The sequence below is a fragment of the Rhinopithecus bieti genome, unplaced genomic scaffold (assembly GCF_001698545.2).
Source record: "Rhinopithecus bieti isolate Rb0 unplaced genomic scaffold, ASM169854v2 scaffold_27016, whole genome shotgun sequence".
NCBI lineage: Eukaryota > Metazoa > Chordata > Mammalia > Primates > Cercopithecidae > Rhinopithecus > Rhinopithecus bieti.
The window spans coordinates 769,883-787,942 of record NW_016812222.1 but is presented as its reverse complement, the minus strand read 5'-3'; the positions used below and the strand labels follow the sequence as shown (position 1 = coordinate 787,942).

The 18,060-nt window shown below is 49.8% G+C and overlaps 1 protein-coding gene across 2 annotated transcripts in view; it reads right to left on the bottom strand.

Annotated features, from left to right (window-relative positions):
* Positions 1-17: 17 nt before the first annotated feature.
* ANGPT4 (angiopoietin 4) overlaps positions 18-18,060 on the bottom strand; it is a 49,870-nt gene continuing 31,827 nt past the window's right edge. Inside the window, exons 4-9 of one of the 2 annotated variants that reach the window (XM_017895696.1) lie at positions 15,288-15,535; positions 11,388-11,503; positions 9,942-10,043; positions 8,363-8,529; positions 4,413-4,543; positions 18-3,256 (exon numbers count right to left, since the gene is read on the bottom strand). In XM_017895696.1, the coding sequence (XP_017751185.1) occupies positions 3,096-3,256; positions 4,413-4,543; positions 8,363-8,529; positions 9,942-10,043; positions 11,388-11,503; positions 15,288-15,535 (925 nt within the window). In that variant the 3' untranslated portion in view covers positions 18-3,095. The remainder of the gene's footprint in view (positions 3,257-4,412; positions 4,544-8,362; positions 8,530-9,941; positions 10,044-11,387; positions 11,504-15,287; positions 15,536-18,060) is intronic. The other variant, XM_017895697.1, reaches the window with a different exon arrangement.

Here is an 18,060-nt window from a genome sequence, read left to right as displayed (position 1 = left end):
TGGACACAGGACCAGTCCTGGCTGCAGAAAATCATTCCTTTACTGGAACCACGGAGACAGGGGAGCTCCCTGAGTCAGGGATGCTGAGCTGGGAGGACACGAGCCCGGGGCTGCCAGAGCCTTCTTGTGAGGAAAGATCCTGGCTGAGAATGAAGTCAATGGGGCAGATGGAGGGGCAGATGGAGGGGCTGAGAGTTGGAGCTGACATCATTTGAGCCTCTGGATCTAACCTCACTTGCCTTTACCCTTAGACAATAAATTGTGAGTCAATTTATTTCTTAGGGCTAGAATTTCTATCCCTTGTACCTGAGTCCTGACATGGAGGAGGAAGGAAGATAAGAAAGAAGGATGAATATTTAAGAATGGGTGTCTGAGGCTGGGTATGGTGGCTCACGCCTGTAATCCCAGCACTTTGGGAGGCCAAGGCAGGTGGATCACATGAGGCCAGGAGTTTGAGACCAGCCTGGTCAACATGATGAAACCCCGTCTCTACTGAAAATACAGAAGTTTGCCAGGTGTGGTGGTAGGTGTCTGTAATTCCAGTTACTCAGGAGACTGAGGTAGGAGAATCACTTGAACCGGGAGGCAGAGATTGCAGTCATCCGAGATCATGCCACTGCTGCACTCCAGCCTGGGCAACAGAGTGAGACTCTGTCTCAAAAAAATAAAATAAAATGACATAAAGAACAGGTGTCTGAGGGCAACTCAAATCAGCTTCCTGCCCCCTTATAAAATGGGAGTACAGAGAGGGACTTGGGCCTTCATCCCACCCAGAGGAGTTCTGTCCCTGGGCCTCACAGCTTTGCGCTGTCTCCTCTCTAGCTTGCAGTCAGCCTAGAAACTACAGTAGAAAAATAAATGATGTGGATACAAAAATAAAACACCTTTTCCTCACCTGAGTGCAGGAGAAGGAGCGGCATGTGCTGGGGAATGCCTTCCTCACCCCATTCACCTCTTTGGGGACAAACATTATTAGGCACCTGCTTCATGCCAGGCTCTACTAAGACGATGACATACATGGTCTCATTTCCTCCTTGCCACAGCCCAGCCAGGAAGGAATATTATCATCTCCATTTCACAGATGGGACAACTGAGGCTTTGACAATTGAGAAGGTAACTGGTGCCTTGAGAGGCTGAGCCACTGGACCAAAGTATCAGAGCTGGAGCAGGTTTGTCCGACTCCAAAGCCCTGCCCACCACACCACACTGCACACAGTAGAGGCTAAATAAAGGTCTGCTGGGCAAATGCTGCCTGAGGCAATTTGAGCTCTCTGGGCAGCAACCTGCCCCTAAAGATTTCCCATCCTGCCTGAAATGCCACCATCAGCAACCATGTCCTTTGGGTCTTGAAGGGGAAAAGTGCTGTTTCCCAGGAATGAGATCAAAGTCAGTCTGTGCTGGGTTTACTCAGGGATCGGCTGAGAGTGGGACTCAGGGCTGGGGCAAAGCCGGGGGATGAAGGTATCCTATTCCCATTGGCCCAGTCTCATCCAGGAGAAAACCTTCTGAGGACAGATGTGTATCCTGGCAGTAGGGCAGGTGGGCTCCTGGCTAGGCCTGGGTGTTGGCTGATGACAACAGGGCAGAGAGCATGACACAGTGATGGGGGCAGGTGACACAGTGGCTGTGGATCCTTTCTGACTCCATCCTCTGAAAGAAGCTATGTGGGCCCTGGTCTCCCAAGCTCAGGCAGAGGCCTGATCTCCTTCCCTGCAGCTCCCCACCTACCACCACAGAGGCAGCATCACTGCTGGATGGGGAAGGGGAGGGAGGCTAGGGGCTTCGGCTTGGAGTCAGAGAGGATCTGGACTTGGAGACAGATGTCCTGCCCAACAGTCCCTGTAATTGAGCCTGGGGGAGTTGAGGTTACAGGAAGTCCTGAGGGAAGCCACCCAGGTAGAGATAAGCTTCCTGGGGCTTGAAGGAGCTTTGGAGGACATGAGCCTATAACACAGGCAGGGACTAAGTTCTAGACCCTTCTTCAGGGATGGTATCTGTTTCAACTGAAAGGTTATTTCTAGTTGTTTTTAGAGGTTGTTTGAGGCTGTCACTGTGGCCCTTGTAGCCAAAAAGGGTGAGTATAGCTGAGGTGGGGATGGGGCTGTGGGGCTCCTCGTTGCGCCAGGGGAGCACTAGCTTTGTCCAAGAGCATCTACAGCCGTGTGAGATGCTCTGGGACAAACTGAGCCCATTTTCAAATAAGTAAATTTGGAGAAAGCTGCCCACTCTAGCCCCTTCATGGGTAGTCACAAGGCACTTGGCCATATTAAAGGCTCTGATCAGTCCTGCAGTGAAGAGTGCCTGTTCACTTTGACTTAACCTGCTGTTTCCTTTTCTCATTGCTCATAGGTACTTTTAGAGACAAGCCATAGTTATTCCCTGTGACACATCCTCTAGGACATGCTGGAAGTGAAGGAGAATGTCCTTTTATGTCTCCTAAAGACCCTAAGCTCCAAACATTGGAGCCTAGAAGTGGTGAAGTGGTAAAGCCTAGAAGTGGTGAAGTCTAAAGACCCTGAGCTCTAGGGTCATTGGAGCCTAGAAGTGGTGAAGTATGAAGGGGAAATAATGATTAACCCACCCATTAAGGAGTGGATGCAGCCCCTTCAGACTTGAAAAGAAAGTTCAAGGACATCTCAAGACTAGGAAAGCTTGGAACAGGAGCTTGGAATGGGAGATGGCCTTCTCGCCAACCCAAGGGATAGAACCTGGGCCATCTGGGCAGCTTCCAGTGTGCAAATACCTTTCCACCTGCCTGCAACCCCACCATTGATCATGTATTCCTTTGAAGAATCAAGTTTGGTCTGTTCTCAGCCCATTCAAGGACCCTCAGGCAGGGAGCCCCTGAAGGGGGAGGGAGAGAAGGGTGAGGACTACATCAGAGGGATGGGCCCTGAACACCCTCCATGTAACAGACAGAGGGGAGTAGGGGGGCAGATGACCCTTCTGGACTTCTGGGGCAAGGAGGGCTGGCTCAGGAAGCCCAGGATGTCAAGGAAGGTGGTGGCACAGTGTCTTGCATCTGGGTCCGGGTTGTCCAGGAGTGCCAAGTCCGAGCTTCTCCTGTGTGGTCCAGCCTCTGGCACAGCTGCTTGTTAGATGTCCAAAGGCCGTATCATCATGCGAGAGGCACGCAGCGAGTAGCTGGGACCCTTGAAGTAGTGCCAGCGGATGCCGTCCATCTTGTGCTTGTTGTCGGGAGCGTGGTAGTAGACACCATTGAGGTTTGACAGGCCACAGGCATCAAACCACCACCCTGGTGGAAGAGGGAGGAAAGGTGCTTGGTGGAGGTGGGAGCCCAGCCAATGGCAAGAGGGCAGCTCCTGTGTCCCAAAGAGAACAAAGACTGATCGGGGCTGTTACCTCCTCTGGGAAGCCAGCTGGCTGGGGATGGGGCTGGGTGGGAGTGGGGGTGGGGTGGACAACAGACCCTCTGCTCAGCCTGGGCCTCTAGAGGGCAGCAAGGGGCTCTGGCCACTCCTCGAGCCCCTTCGCTCCTCCCGGCCTTCTCCCTGAGCCCTTGGTGTCCCTGTCTTCATCCCTCACTGACCCTCTGCCTTTCCAGCTCCCCAGCCTCCCCAAATCGCTCTCCCCACTGCTTCCTAGTGGTCTCTGTCACTCTGTCTGAGTCTCTCACTCTCCGGGTTCATCTCTTTCTCTCTGATGGTCTCTGTGCTTGGGTCTGTCTCTGTGTGTCCCATTGTGTTCATCTTTGTCTGATGGTCTTTGTCCTCCTCTGCCTTTCATGTCTTTGGCCCTCCCTTCCTCTGGGCCCCCAACTTTCACACGCTGTGTTCATCTCCTGGCCTCTTGTTGGGCTGAGTCTTTCTCCTCCGTCTCCCTCTGTACTTCTCTGCCCCGGGGTAGCTCTCCATCTGCTGCTCAATGACTCTGACAGCCTTGGTGTCTCTCTCTTTCTCCATCTGTCCTCTGTGTCTCAGAAGGTCTCTCCCCCTGTCTCTGTTCTTCCTACTTTGTCTCTGTCTCCCATTCACTCCACTTCCCATTCTCTGACCTCTGTGCCTACCAAGGAACACTGCCTGAGTCAGAGCTGGTGGGGAGCTGCCCCTCTGCCTCTCTCTGGTCTCCTGATTCTGGTTCAGCTTGCCTGGGGTTGGGACTGATAGGTGCCTCCCTGCAGGGCCTCACACTCAGTGTTCCTTTAGCCTTGTCTCTGAGGAAAACTGGTGGTGCCAGCTTTAGGAGGAGGTGAGACCTGGAGGGGACCTCAAGGACCCAGTGGGGGAAGGCACCGAAGGGGCACAGCCAGGTGAGCCTATGGGTGGGCAAGGCCTGGACCTGCACCCACCCTCCTGACAGCACCCGGGTGCACAAGAACCTGGGGAGGAAATGGGAGTGTCAATCTGGGTAAGCCCGTGGGTGGGTGGAGCTTCACCCTACCCTGCACCTACCTCCAGACATCACCTGGGCACACTTGCAGAGACAGTGGTCGTTGTCTGAGTCAAGGGTGCTAAAGCTGGTGTTCTGCAGGACCAGGCTGCTCTGGCGCCCTGCTGAGCCGCTGTACCCGACCACAGAAAGCCTGGAGGCCACCCAGAGGTGGTGGTGGCAGAAGGGCCCAGAGTCAGGTTGGGGCTGTGTCAAGGAAGAACTCCCCCAGTGGCTTTGTCCCAGGCTGGGCTTCCCCTCCAGGTGTTCTTGGAGGGAGATCCCCAGCCTGGGTGGAGGGCTTGGGCTGTTTCCCTTCCTGGATTGCCTTCCCTGCCTGTTGCCTCCCAGGGACACAGCACTTACTGTATGCCAGACCTCCCCCATCTCACTGAACCTGAGTCTTGGAGGGAAGTGATAATGGTCACAATAATGATAATAATGGCTAATATATATATATATATATATTTTTTTTTTCTTTAGAGACAGCATCTTGCTCTGTTGCCCAGGCTGGAGTGCAGTGGCACGATCACGGCTCTTTACCACCTTGACTTCTTGGGCTCAAGCAATCCTCCCACCTCAGCCTCCTGAGTAAGTGGGACTATGGGCATGTGCCACCAGGCCCAGCTAATGTTTGTATTTTTTGTTAAGATAGGGTCTCACTTTGTTGCCCAGGCTGGTCTTGAACACCTGAGCTCAAGTAATCTGCCTGCCTCAGCCTCCCAAAGCACTGGGATTACAGATGTGAGCCACTGTGCCTGGCAACATTTCTTTTTCTTTCTTTCTTTTTTTTTTTTTTTGCATCTGCTATGTGTCAGGCATTGTTCAAAGTGCTTTGCCTAGGTTAACTCATTCTCATTTAATCCTCACAACACCCTATTCCCATTTTACACATGTGAAAACAGAAATCCCAAGAGCCAAAGAAACCTGCTCAAGTCTCAGAATGAATGAGGGTCAGAGCCACATGCCAGCCTAGTGTGGTCTGACTTGGTAGTCTATGTGCACTTTGCTCCCCAGCTGATGATGATCTGGCAACCCCAGCCCCATCACACCTCCTCACAATCACCCACCTCTTCCAAGAAGCTTTCCCTGACCACACCAGCCCCCATGGATCTGGGCTCCAGGGCACCCCAGCTCTGCAGCTTCGACATCTGCGGCCAGCCGGGTAAGGGTTTCTATTTGTTTGCCAGGCTCTGTGGCCTTGGTGGGCATGTCCAAGCCTGCCTGGTGATGAAGACCATGAGATCTGGGGGCAGAAAGCCTGGATTCAAATTCCAGCTCTGCCATTTGATAGCTGCATGGCCTTGGACGATTGGCTCACACCACTGAGCCTCAATTTCTTCATCTGTTCCAGTGGTAACAATAGTGAAATTAACAGTGCTGCCATCATTTGTTACTGTGATTTGGTGATGTCAGTATGTGAAGTGTGAAGAGCAGTGCCACGGGCTGACTGCTCAACACATTCAGTCCTTGTTATTATTTGGCCCTTGGCGGATGGCTGGGCCTGGTTGGAGAGAATGCGGGGCGTTTGTACAGCAGGGTTGGGGGAGGCTGCACTGGCAGCCGAAGTAGGGAGCCAATTTAGGAGCAATTAAGAAGGTCCTGCTGAGGCTGGGTAGGGTGGCTCATGCCTGTAATCCCTGCACTTTGGGAGGCTGAGGCAGGCGTATTGCTTGACCCCAGGAGTTCAAGATCAGCCTGGGCAACATAGGGAAACCCTGTTTCTATAAAAAATATAAAAATTAGCTAGGCATGGTGGTGCATGCCTGTAATCCCAGCTACTTGGGAGGCTTAGGTGAGAAGGTCACTGGAGCCTGGGAGGTCAAGGCTGCAGTGAGCTGTGATCATGCCACTGCACTCCAGCCTGGGCAATAGAGTGAGACCCTGTCTAAAAAAAAAAAAAGAAAAGAAAAAAAAAAAGAAAAGAAAAATAAAACAAAAAATAAAATAAAAAAGAAGGTCTTGCTGGGTGGAGGCAAGTGGATGGCAGATGTGGCCAAGGAAGCTCAAGGAAGCTTTTGTACCCCCAGGGCAGGGCCTGAGAAATTCCCCAGTGAGAATTCAGAGGGAATACAGGGCCTGGGTATGTGGTTGGCTCAGTCTCCACATCTCCAGTCACAGACTGTGTCTGTCACCAGGGAAATGAGACTTAATTATTCTCTGTGTAGAAAAGACTTGGGAGGCTCCCTCAGCTTCCTTTTAGGCACTTACTATGTCTGGGGATGGGAACAGCAGTGCTCCCAGAAAGCAGTCCAGTCAAGGGTATGAAGGGCTGCCTTGGGACAGTGATTGTAATATTATTTGCTGAGTGTTTACTACATGCCAGGCACTGTGTTAATGCTTCATGTGCAGTATCTCATTCAGGCCTCATCACACCCTTTTTGAGGTAGGTATGCCTAAGGCACCCATTCTACATATGAAAAGGTGAAGGGACGTGCTCAGGGTCACTCAGGGAAGTTGGGATGGAGTCAGGACTTAAGCCTTTGCTTTGGTGGCCAGTGGCTTAAATGGAACTCAGCATGGTGTTGTAGCTACTCACTGGTCAGGTGTGAGGAGTAGGGGGACATCCCAGGAATTTTTCATTCAGCTCTGGACCTCGCATTATCAAGTTGGTATGGATCCCATAAGGAGGGATGTCAGAACCTGGGCAACCTGTTTCTATAAAAACAGGGAAACCCTGTTTCTATAAAAAATACAAAAATTAGCTGGGCATGGTGGTGCATGCCTGTAATCCTAGCTACTTGGGAGGCTGAGGTGGGAAGGTAATTGGAGCCTGGGAGGTCTGGGAGGTCAAGGCTGCAGTGAGCTGTGATCATACCACTGCACTCCAGCCTGGGCAACAGAGTGAGACCCTGCCTCAAAAAAGCCTTTGCTTTGGTGGCCAGTGGCTTAAATGCGACTCAGCTGGAGGAAAGAGTGGGGACATATCACTGAGAAGTTCCCAGAAGTGGAATCAGGCATAAAGTTCAGGAGGACAGAGTCATTCAGAGATTCCTTGGGAGGAAGCGACCTTCCTATCAGTGGAGGTATTCCAGCACAGCTGGATGATGATTGCAACTATGGAGGGAATCTATGAAGAACCAGATGACATGTGAGGTTTTTTGCAGCCCTGTGAGTGTGAGTGTATAATTCCAATTTTTTCCTGGTTCAGAGATAGCCAGGACCCAGGCTTATCTAAAAGATACTTAAATTTCTCTGAGAGGCAATGTCATGTTGTGGAGACATCATGAGTTTTGCAGCGGGGAGATCTGAGTTCAAATCCCAGCTCATTTAACTTGTAACTTTGGGCAGGATACTTGGTGTCTCAGTTTCCATATTACTAAAGTAGGTACAATAATGCCTACCTCAAAGTGTTGTGGGGAAGATTAAATGGAATAATGGTGCCTGGAACATAGTAGGTGCTCAATAAATGCTAATTCCTTTTCCCAAATATACCAAGAACCAGGCTGAGGACGGGGTGAGAAACCTTGATCATCTTACAATATTGTCATGTTTAAGCTCATCCTGCTATTGAAGAAGCAGAAGCTCAGAGAAGCCAGACTGCCTTGTCCAAATTCCCAAAGCAAGCTGGAGCAAGGCCACAATGAGCGCAGGAATTTCAACTTCCGGCCCAGGGACCCTTCCACCCAACCCCGGGCATAGGACAGGCTGGGCAAGTCACCTCCTTTTGCTTCTGGGTCTCTGTAAAAAGGCTGACTTGGGGTGACTGACCTTGGAAGACCCCTTCTTGCTCTTCAGATGGCAGCGCCGGTGACATTCTTTCCACTCCACCCAGTGGCTAGGACATGCTGAGTGCTAACCAGCCGCCTCCAGATCCCATGACGTGCACCCAAATGGGGGACAGATGGCAGGGACAGGAGACGCCCAGAGACTGACCCTTGGAGCAGACTCTGTAGACACTAGCCTGGGGACCCCAGCCCCCCCACTAGCCTGAAGACCCCAGCCCCCACACCGGTCTGGGCCCTGAGCCCACCTGTATAGCTGGTTCTCGCTGCCCAGGTGGAAATGTTCATACTGGGCATAGGCCTCGTGGCCTTCCCAGTCTTGCAGCTCCACACGCAGCGAGTAGGCTGCCCTTCTGGTGAGCTGGTGCACCACCTCATTGCCCAGCCAGTGCTCCCCGGCTGGGTCTCCGAAGCCCTATAGGGAGGGGAGCGTGGGGTGAGACTCATGCTGAGGTGGAGGCCATGTCCCTGGCTGAGGAACTGGGCTGGGCCAGGCTCCAGGGCTGCTTATACAAAACCACTGTGCTTAATGATCGAGTTCGTAAGTACAGTGTAGGCAGGCCTGGGAGTGGGAGCCCTCCACCTGCTACAGGGAAAAGACTAAGACTTTTGTAAGTGTAGAAGTCTGTTAAAAGTTACTGAAATCACATTCCTCTGAAGTTCAAGAACAGGAAAACTAATCTTTGGTGACTACCTTTGGTGGAGTATTGACTGGGAGGGGGCACAAAGTGGGCCTCTGGGGTGCTGGGAGTGTTGTACATCTAACTCTGAGTGGTGGTCACGTGGTTGAATACATATGTAAAGTTTCACTGAGACTTACACTTTATTTGTGTGCTTAGCCACATGTATGTTAAATCTCAACAAAAATTAAATAAGTATTTCAATCAGCTACATAAATAGTAGACCAAACTTTGTTTAGTGACAGCGCAGCCACTGCAAGATTTCAGCCACACAGAAATGTAAAACTGAGAGTGTGGGGAATGTCATGTCCCAATGCCCTTGGACAGAACAAGAATTCAGCACCAAGGACAGGGGCACATCCAACGCCCGCTCCCCAATTTAGTCACGATGCAGTGCGGATTAGCCTGATGGTTAATATTCAGTGCTCTTTTGTGTACTTCTGCACCTGGACACCCTATTCCTCCTTGCCATTTTAATTACTGTTTAAAACCCAATTAGTTCAAAACACTCATAGCTTAATTTAGTATTTAAGTATTCCCTAAATGAACAGCAAGCAGACACAAATAACAGAACTGCTGTATCACCTTGTAGGAATCTTTTCTATTTCTTTGGCTTTGAAAACTTTCAGAGTTTTAAGTATTTTAAGTCAGCTTGACAAAAAATCCTTTATTCAAACCTAATTAAAAAATTGGAAAACAATAGGGTTTCTCTTCTGATAAAATACATGTGATCTTTGGCCCTGCAATTCCTCATTGATGAATCTCTACTGCAGATATGACCATAGGTGTATGAAAAGACAAGAAACTTCATTAAAGTCATGCAGTCAGGGGTGACTGGGGGGGGATTTTTATTCTGTCCCCTCCTTTGTATTCTTTAAAAAATTAGCAATGTATATGTATTATTTTTTTAAAAAATTAAAACAAAAATAAAGCTAAACTTTTTTTTCTTAGAACATATGTCAAAGTTTTCAAAAAGAACATTCAAATTCAGGTGATGGGGTACCATAAAGCAGATGCGCACTGTCAAGTTTAGATTAGTTGATTTTTTCTGGGGGAGGAATGAGGGCAAAGTAGTCCCCTTCCAACAGCCCAACCCCTGCCCCAAGTTTCAGGGCTGAATGGCCCCTCCCCAAGGCAGCAGGGTTACCTGTTTATAATCCTTCCAGTTCCGCTGGAAATTAACGGTGCCATTCTCACGGCGCTGGATGAGGGTCCACCTGCCTCCACTGCTCTGCAGGTCACAGAACACCTGGAGGGGGTAGGCAAGGCACAGCTGGGAGCCCTTGGAGGCAGCCAGAGGCCAGGTCTGTGCTGGCCCAAATGTGGCTAGGCTGACAGACCCCCACAGAGCAACAGGTGAGCCTGGGGGTCCTGGGCATCAGAGAGATCCAGGCTCAAATTGCCCATCCATTGCCATCATTTTTCTAAAGTGGTGGGTAAGTAATGACCTCTCAGAGCCTTCCTCTTCTCATTTGTAAAATGGAGGTTTATACCTTAACCTCTTTGTGCCTCAGTCTCTCATCTGCAAACTGGAGTTGTGAAAATTAAATGAGATGAGTCATGTAAAGTGTTTAGAACAGTGCCTGGCACATACTAGGTAAATGGAAGCTTGACTTCTTTTTGTTGAAAGGAGAGTTTAGCAGGTGTGTGAGAAGTGTAAAAGACAACCTGGAGACAAACAGAGGCATTCTCTTTGGTATATTAAGAGGGGGTGAAAGGAAATAGAGCAATTGTGGCTCACACCTGTAATCCTAGCAATTTAGGCGCAAGGTGGGAGGATCACTTGAGCCCAGGAGTTTGAGACCAGCCTAGGAACATAGGGAGACTTTGTCCCTACAAAATATTTAAAAATTTTAGCCAGGGCATGGTGGCATGTGTCTGTAGTCCCAGTTACTTGGAAGGCTGAGGCAGGAGGATCATTCGAGCCCAGGAGGTCAAGGCTGCAGTGAGCTGTGATCATGCCATTACACTCCAGCCTGGGCACCAGAGCAAGACCCTATCTCAAAAAAAAAAAAAAAAAAAAAAAGGAAATTGTGAAGTTGGAATCTGCTAGTTGTTTCCCTTCTAGGTCTGGCTCTCAGACCCTCCCTCCTGACATCCGTGCTCTTCTCTGTCACCCTTCTTATCTGATGACTTGACCTTAAATTTTAGGACAACCTTGGGAGCCACTCATTGAAAATGGTGGCACCTCCATTAGCCCTGGTTTCTAATTTCCACATGGGGCAGAACCCCAAGTCCTGCCTTCAATATGTAAATTAGAAAGAAACATCTTTGGGCTAAGGCTCTGGAATTTTGGGGATTGTTCGTAATATCAGCTATCATCATCTTAACCAACACAGAACTATTTCCTGCTGTTCCAATGAAAGCATCTCTAAAGTGATGCTGGTGAAGGATGCACTGCCAACTTTGGGAACTTCTACTTATCTCCACAATCTGACCCCTGACTGCTGGGGGTTTCAGAAGTCAAAGCCACCCCTACACCTCTGGTATTTCAGATACTGGACAAAGTCCCGATGGAGTGGGGGGGTGTCTGTCTGGGAAGCCCTTGGCTCAGTACCCTCTAACAGCCACAGTTCCCAGGGAGTCCCCTAACCTTCCTGGGCTTCGTTGCATTGGACACCTGGATGGTGTAGACACCACTGGCACTGGCCCCAGAGCGCTGGATCTCTGCACAGTCCTGGAACACCTGCTCACCTGCCATTATGAAGGCTGCAAAGGGACAACACAAAAGTCAGTTGGAGATGGGCAAGGAAAGAGAGAAGGGTCCAAGTGGGCATGCCTGCCTGCTTTGTGCCAGGTTCTGGGTTGGGAGGTGCTGGGAACAGGGAGATGAGTCAGACCTGGGAAGATTTCATGGAGGAGGTGACAGTAAGCTGGGACCTGTACAATGAGCAGGAGTTGCCCAATGGAGAAGGGGAAGGTGTTCCAGGCAGAGGAAACAGCATATGCAAAGGCCCCAAGGTAGGAAGGGCCCTAGTGTGTGCAGAGGACAGGGCATGAGGAGGGGAACTGATGCTGAGGCCAAGGAAAGGAAATGACTCACACCATGAGAGAGGGGTTGAGACCAGGGAGGCTGCTTGTTGTTTGATGAAACTGAGAGGGTAGAACAAGGCTGGCACAGAGAAGGTGGGAAAGGAAAAGGAGAGAGGAAGCTGAGATTTCAGCAGGGCCAGGTCAGCCTTGAATGCCAGGCTGAGGAGCCCAGATTATCTGGGCTGAGAAAGAGCACTCTGTCCAGAGTGTGGAGTGGGGGCTGGAGGGGATGAGACTCAAAGCTGAGAGGCCAGAGAGGAGGCTGCTAGAGTTTTCTGGGAGAGAGTTACTGGGGCCTGAACTCCAGTGAGACACTTCCCATTTCACAGACCAGGAAACTGAAGCCCAAGAGTGAGGCAACTGGCCCAAGGGCACACAGCCAGGTAAGGCAGAACCTTCTTTCTTTGGAGCTCCCTTGGGTGGGAAGCTGTGAGTTCCCCTCCATAGCCCACCCTTTTGGCTGGATCTCCCTGCTGCCCTGGGCATAGGCTCCCTTATTCTGTCCTCTCTGGAAGCTGACTGCTGGCCTTAAAGGGCCCCTGTTTCTTCCCTCTGGACTACATGAGATCAGGACAGTATTAATGACCAAAACTTACCAGGGGTTTCTAGGCCTGGCCTGGAAAAAGTGACTTGACAAATAAACTGCAGAGATTTAAAATCTCCTGTCTCAATTAGTGGAATCCAGTTAGAGGTTTGAACTGTGATTCTACCAGAATCCAGTCTCTCTGGGTAGGCAGGTACACAGGATGGGGCTAAAATTCCAGATGGATAGGTCGTCAAAACCAATGAGGAACCAGGAGGCTACCACAGGGTGGGACTTCCTGGTTTGGCTTTACATCTGAACTTCAGGGATCCCAGATCCTGGATCTGGGGCACTTGTCCGGAGAAGGCTATTGCTCTCATGTCACAAATGAGGTGACGAAGACCCCCAAATCCATCCCAGTTCACCTACAAGCATTTCCTGGGCAGGGGTCTCCACTGCCCCACCTGTCGGCACCCCCCAGCTCCCCATGGGGAATGGAGTCCAGCCAAGCATGAGGAGGCTGTTGGCCTCATGGTGAGAAGGGATGGGCTGAACCTCACCCAGTAAGGCAACGACAGAGCCAGGGTTGGCCTGAGATTTCCAGCCACCCTTTCCAAGGCTCTGCTCACTGTTACTTTCCTTAGTCTACAACAATGTCAATAACAATAACAACAATAATATCAACACTAAAAGTGAAATATTCACCATGTATGGTAGTGTTTCCAAGGTGCTGTGTAATGCCAGGGGTAGTTTGGGACCAGGAAAAATATTTTTGGGAGGCATAAGAATAGGATGGACTGATATTGACATGTAATGGTTTGACCTGGTCCTCCTCTGAATATCTGGGCTGGTAATTTGCAGCAGTTTCCCTCGCTTTTGGCCATAGGCACTGTGCTGAACCTTTGTATGCCTGAACTCATCTGATTCTCTGTGCAAGAACTCTATGAGATTATTATTCCCATTTTACAGGTAAGAAAAATTGAGGCTCTGAGAAGTTAAATAAATGACTTGTATGAAGTTCCAGTGCCAATAAGTGAAGGAGCCAGGGCTTGAACTCTGGCCCATCTGACTGCAAAACCAGTGCCCTTCCTCCTACACCTACACATCTCCCCTTGGATTTCCACCACTGAGCATACGTAAGGTTGAGCAAACAGCCTGCATTAACAATCGCTGCTTTTATATCGTGCACAGGTTCGGTCTTTTCTGCCTGTGTCCTTGTCCTTGTAACCTTCTGAACCAAACTCCCCACTGCCTGAAAACATCAGAAGACTTGACTCTTTTCTCCTTTCACCAGCCTCCACCTGACTAGGACAAAGCTAGGCAGAGAGCTAGTGCTCCCTTCCTGCTAGACTTCAAGAATGCCTGGTTCCTGTGCCCCGTCTCCATCCAACCCTCTCTTCTACACCTGGCGACTGAGTCTGTCCTTCAGTTTCTCCATCCAGAAGAGGGTGAAAGCAGCTGCCTAGTGTCCTTCCCTGGTGATAGTGGAGTACAGGGGACAGGGTGTTTGGGCAAAAGGTGCCCAAGATGAGGTGCCCAACACAACCTCCTACTCAGACGATTGAGTAGACATTCAGCCCCAGCTGGGGACTGGGTTAGTCGTGGGTTAGTGGGAGGCGTTGGGCCCAGGCCCTGTGCCTTGGGCTGAGCTACAAGAAACCCACACATGGGATGAATTCGGGTAGCTCATGGCTAGGTCTATGCATAAGCCAGTAATGGGTTCAGGTTAATCCACATGTCGCGGTTTAGAAGGTGTCTACTTTTCCTGCCTGTAGCTTCCTTAGGCCTCAAATCCCTACTCGGCAGTGTCTGTCAGACTTAGATGGAGCCAGGTGGGCTCCTCTGCCCTCAAATCCTTGTCAGCACTGGTGGCGCCTGAAGTGCCATCACTATTGGGTCTTAAAGGCTTTCCAGCCTTCCCCTATGGATCTAGGAGCAGCAGCAGCCCCTTTGATCTTTCTCTCTCATCAAGCCATCTCCACACATGGTTCCAATCAGAGCTACTTGAAAGTAGTCCCACTCTGTTCAAAAGCCTCCCATGCCCCTGCTAGCCTCAGGCTAAGAGCCCTTCTCCTTCGCACAGCCTTTGGACCTGTCTGTTTTCATGGTCTAGAAACTTCAGGAACACTGATAGCTGAGCATCTGGCACATATTAGGCACTCAGAAACTGTATTTCTTTCTCCTTCCCTCTGGGACTCATAGACCAGGGATCGAACATTTTTGCAAGGGACAGGGGCTGTGACTGTGCAGTCACTGCTGTATCCCCAGCACCCAGCACTGGGCCTGGAACACAGTAAGTGCTTAGTAAATGTTTGTGGACTGAGTGATTGCCGCTGGGACCAAGAATACCTTGGACAACCCAAGTAGGCTGTGTTAGAAGGAGTCAGTGAGGGCCTGGGAGCCTGGCCCAGCATTGTTTCCCTGCCCCAGAAGCCAGGGCCAGGGATGCCTCTTCACTTCTTTTTGGCCCTCTTGGGCTTAGGGACAGGGGCATTAAGATGAGAGAGGTCCTTGGGGCGCATTGAGTCCAACCTCCCAGTTCCTGCCCATTCTATAGCTAGGGAAACTGAGGCCCAGGGAGGGGTAGGACAAGCCCAAGAAAGTGGGGCTGGAGAGTGAATCCTGGAGACCAAACTTGTCAGTCTGGACTGCTGTTGCCCTTATCCTCACCTCCAAAACCCACGGGTAAACTGAGGCCAAGGGAGAGGCAGGGGCACGCCCAAGGTGACACACGGAATTAGGGGACAGGGCCTGGATTGGGATTGTTGTTGCTGCCATTGTTATTACTGTTTATTGTTATTTCTGTTTCACAGATGGTCGGGGAGGGTGGGGCCCGCAATGGCTCCCAGGTGCCCAGAGACCCTGAAGTGTGAGCAGGGTCTCCCTCCCATCTCCCACCCGTCTTTAGCCGCACTGGGGCGCACCCAGCTCACTCACCCGGGGCCGAGGCGTTAGCCCTTTCTTGCACCAGGTCCCGCAACAACACCAGCAGCTGGCTCAGGCTGCGCTGCTGGTCCTGTAGGAGGCTGGAGTTGTGCCTGACACCGCGCAGGCCACGCTCGATGTTGGTGAGGGCGGCGCTCTGGCGGCTCAGCGTGTTCAGCAGCTTCGCCTTCTTGCTGAGGATGCTGGCCAGCTCCTCCTGCTGCTTGGTCTCCAGGGCCTGCAACCGCTTCTCCAGCTCGCTGCGGGGTAGGGGGCGCACAGAGATGAGCCTGGCGTCCTCGCGAAGCATGCACCCCGGCGCACCTCCCCTGGGCCCTGGAGTCCCTGCAGCCTGAAAATGAGACTCAAGTGTGGTGGAACGTCCTGTGCCCACTGTAGGCACAGGTTGAGGAGGGGAGAAAATAGGTACCCAGCCCTGGAGTAATATAGATTGAGGTTTAGTGGAAGAAAGAGGTGGTGTGTGAGGGACACCAGCAACTGGGTAGCTATTATCAAATCCCAAATGTGCTTGCTTTTTGACCCAGCAGTCTACTCGCAGGAGATATCCTCTAGGGAGCATGGGCAAGAATGGCCCTGTAGACTTGCTTCTCATAGAAAAATAAACAAACAAAAAACAATATAGCCTAGATGCCAAACAGCCCTGAATCCGTTGCGTTTTGGTGTTCCTGGAAATGTTCCGCAGTCATGAAGAAGGAGGCATTTGCACAGAATTGGAAAGATGCCCAGGACTTGGGGCATATCAAGTCTAACCCCATGTGTGGCAAGAGAAGAAAGAAAGAAAGAAAGTATTAATGTAAATATAGAAAAATGGGGTGAACATATAGGGGAAGGCTGGAAAGACCACAGTGGTGCCTGTGTTTGGGGATAATATGAAAGAAATTCCCTCAAGGGCTGTGACTTCTGCAGGGCGGGTTTGAGTGGATGGAGATGGAGAGGAGGAAGATGGGGGCAGGATGGAGGGCCCAGCTTTCACTTTTATTTTGTACAGGTTCCTGTTGTCCAATATATTATAATAATCAAGAGACTTTTTTTTTTGTAACGGATTTAGAAGCAAAGAGGAGTTTTTCAAAAGAAAGCTTTTGACTCAGCTCTTTCTTTTTGGGCATTTTATCCTCCAGATTTGCTCACACGTGTGTGAAATGAGACATGGTAACGTTACTCATCATATCACTGGTTGGATTAGTAAAAGGCTGGAAACAACCTCAATATCCATTAACTGGGGACTGGAGAAATAAAAGCAGGGACCACATATGGTGGAGCATTGTAAAGGTGGAGAAAAGAATGAGCAAGCATGTCATGCAGTTATAGAATCTTTCTAAGGTAACTGAATAATAATTTATAAAAACAAGGTATAAACAAGTAGTAGGCTACATTTGGGCTTAAAAAGGATAAAAACGGGAGTGTACAGATGCTCCAAAACGTATGATGGGGCTACATCCTAATAAAGCCATCGTAAGTTGAAAGTGTCCTAAGTCAAAAACGCATTTGATACACCTAACCTGCTGAACATCCTAGCTTAGCCTAGGCCACCTTAAACAGGCCTAGAACACTTACATTAGCCTGTGGTTGGGCACAATCATCTAGCACAAAGCCTATTTTATAACAAAATGTTGAACAGTTTATGTAAGGTATCGAATATTGTAATGAAAGAGAAAAACACAATGGTTGTATGGGTACTCAAAGTACGGTTTCTACTGCATGTGTATCACTTCGTACCATTGTTAAGTCAGAAAATTGTAAGCCCAACCATTGTAAGTTAGCAATCTTCTGTATGTATGTGTTTGCATGTTCATAAGAAACCTGGAATGTCAGCTTATAGAATGTCAGCTTCATGAGGAAAGGGGCTTTTGTCTCTTTGTTCATTTCTGTATCCACAGTGTCTATAATAGTGCCTAACACATGAAAAGAGTTCAAAAAATAATTGTTGGTTGAATGAATGGAAGGGTACACAAGAAACTAGGAACAGTGGCTACCTTTGGCTTGGGTGGGTAGCTGAGGAACAGGGCTGGGAGGGAGACATTTTCCTGTATATCCACTTGTGCCAACTCATTCTGCAGACTAAGAAAATGAGTCCAGCTAGGGCAGAAGAAATTTCCTCTGGACACCCAATTATGCTGCAGGAAAAGAGAGAATTGGGGCACACTGAAATTCTAGAATTCCTGCTTTGCCTTCACGGGCCAAGAGTTTACTGATGACATCCTCCATCCTCACTGATTTCTAGACACCTGGTGCTAATTTAGAGTCATTGAAAGTATCCCAGTCCTTGCCACTGAGACCTTGGGTTGGGAGAATAAGAAGATGGGCAGACTCTCATTAATTGCACCCAGATCAGAGAGCTTGGGGATCTTATGGCGTTATCCTGAACCAGCATGTGAACAACAACATCTGGCCTGATTCACAGGCCTGTGGCTCGTTCAGTGGATAGATTTTGCCTTCTCCAGAACCCTGACTTTGGCAGTTTTCTTCTACACTCAGCTTGAAACGGAGATGAAATCAGCCTTAGCTGCCAGATTTTTCTGCTTTATCTAAACCTTATGACCGTTTTTTTTTTTTTTTTTTTTTCCGGTAATTTAAAGAGTGTTCCCCTGATGCCTATTTGCTTATAAATGCAAAGACGCTCTGATAGTGCAGACAAGAACCTGGTAGCTGTGGTTTCTTCTGGGAAAGGAAGCAGGTAGATAGCACCAGATTTATTTATTTGCAAAGAAGTAAAACCAATAAAATTTACAGGGTGAATAGTATGGTGGGTGAATTAGATCTCAAT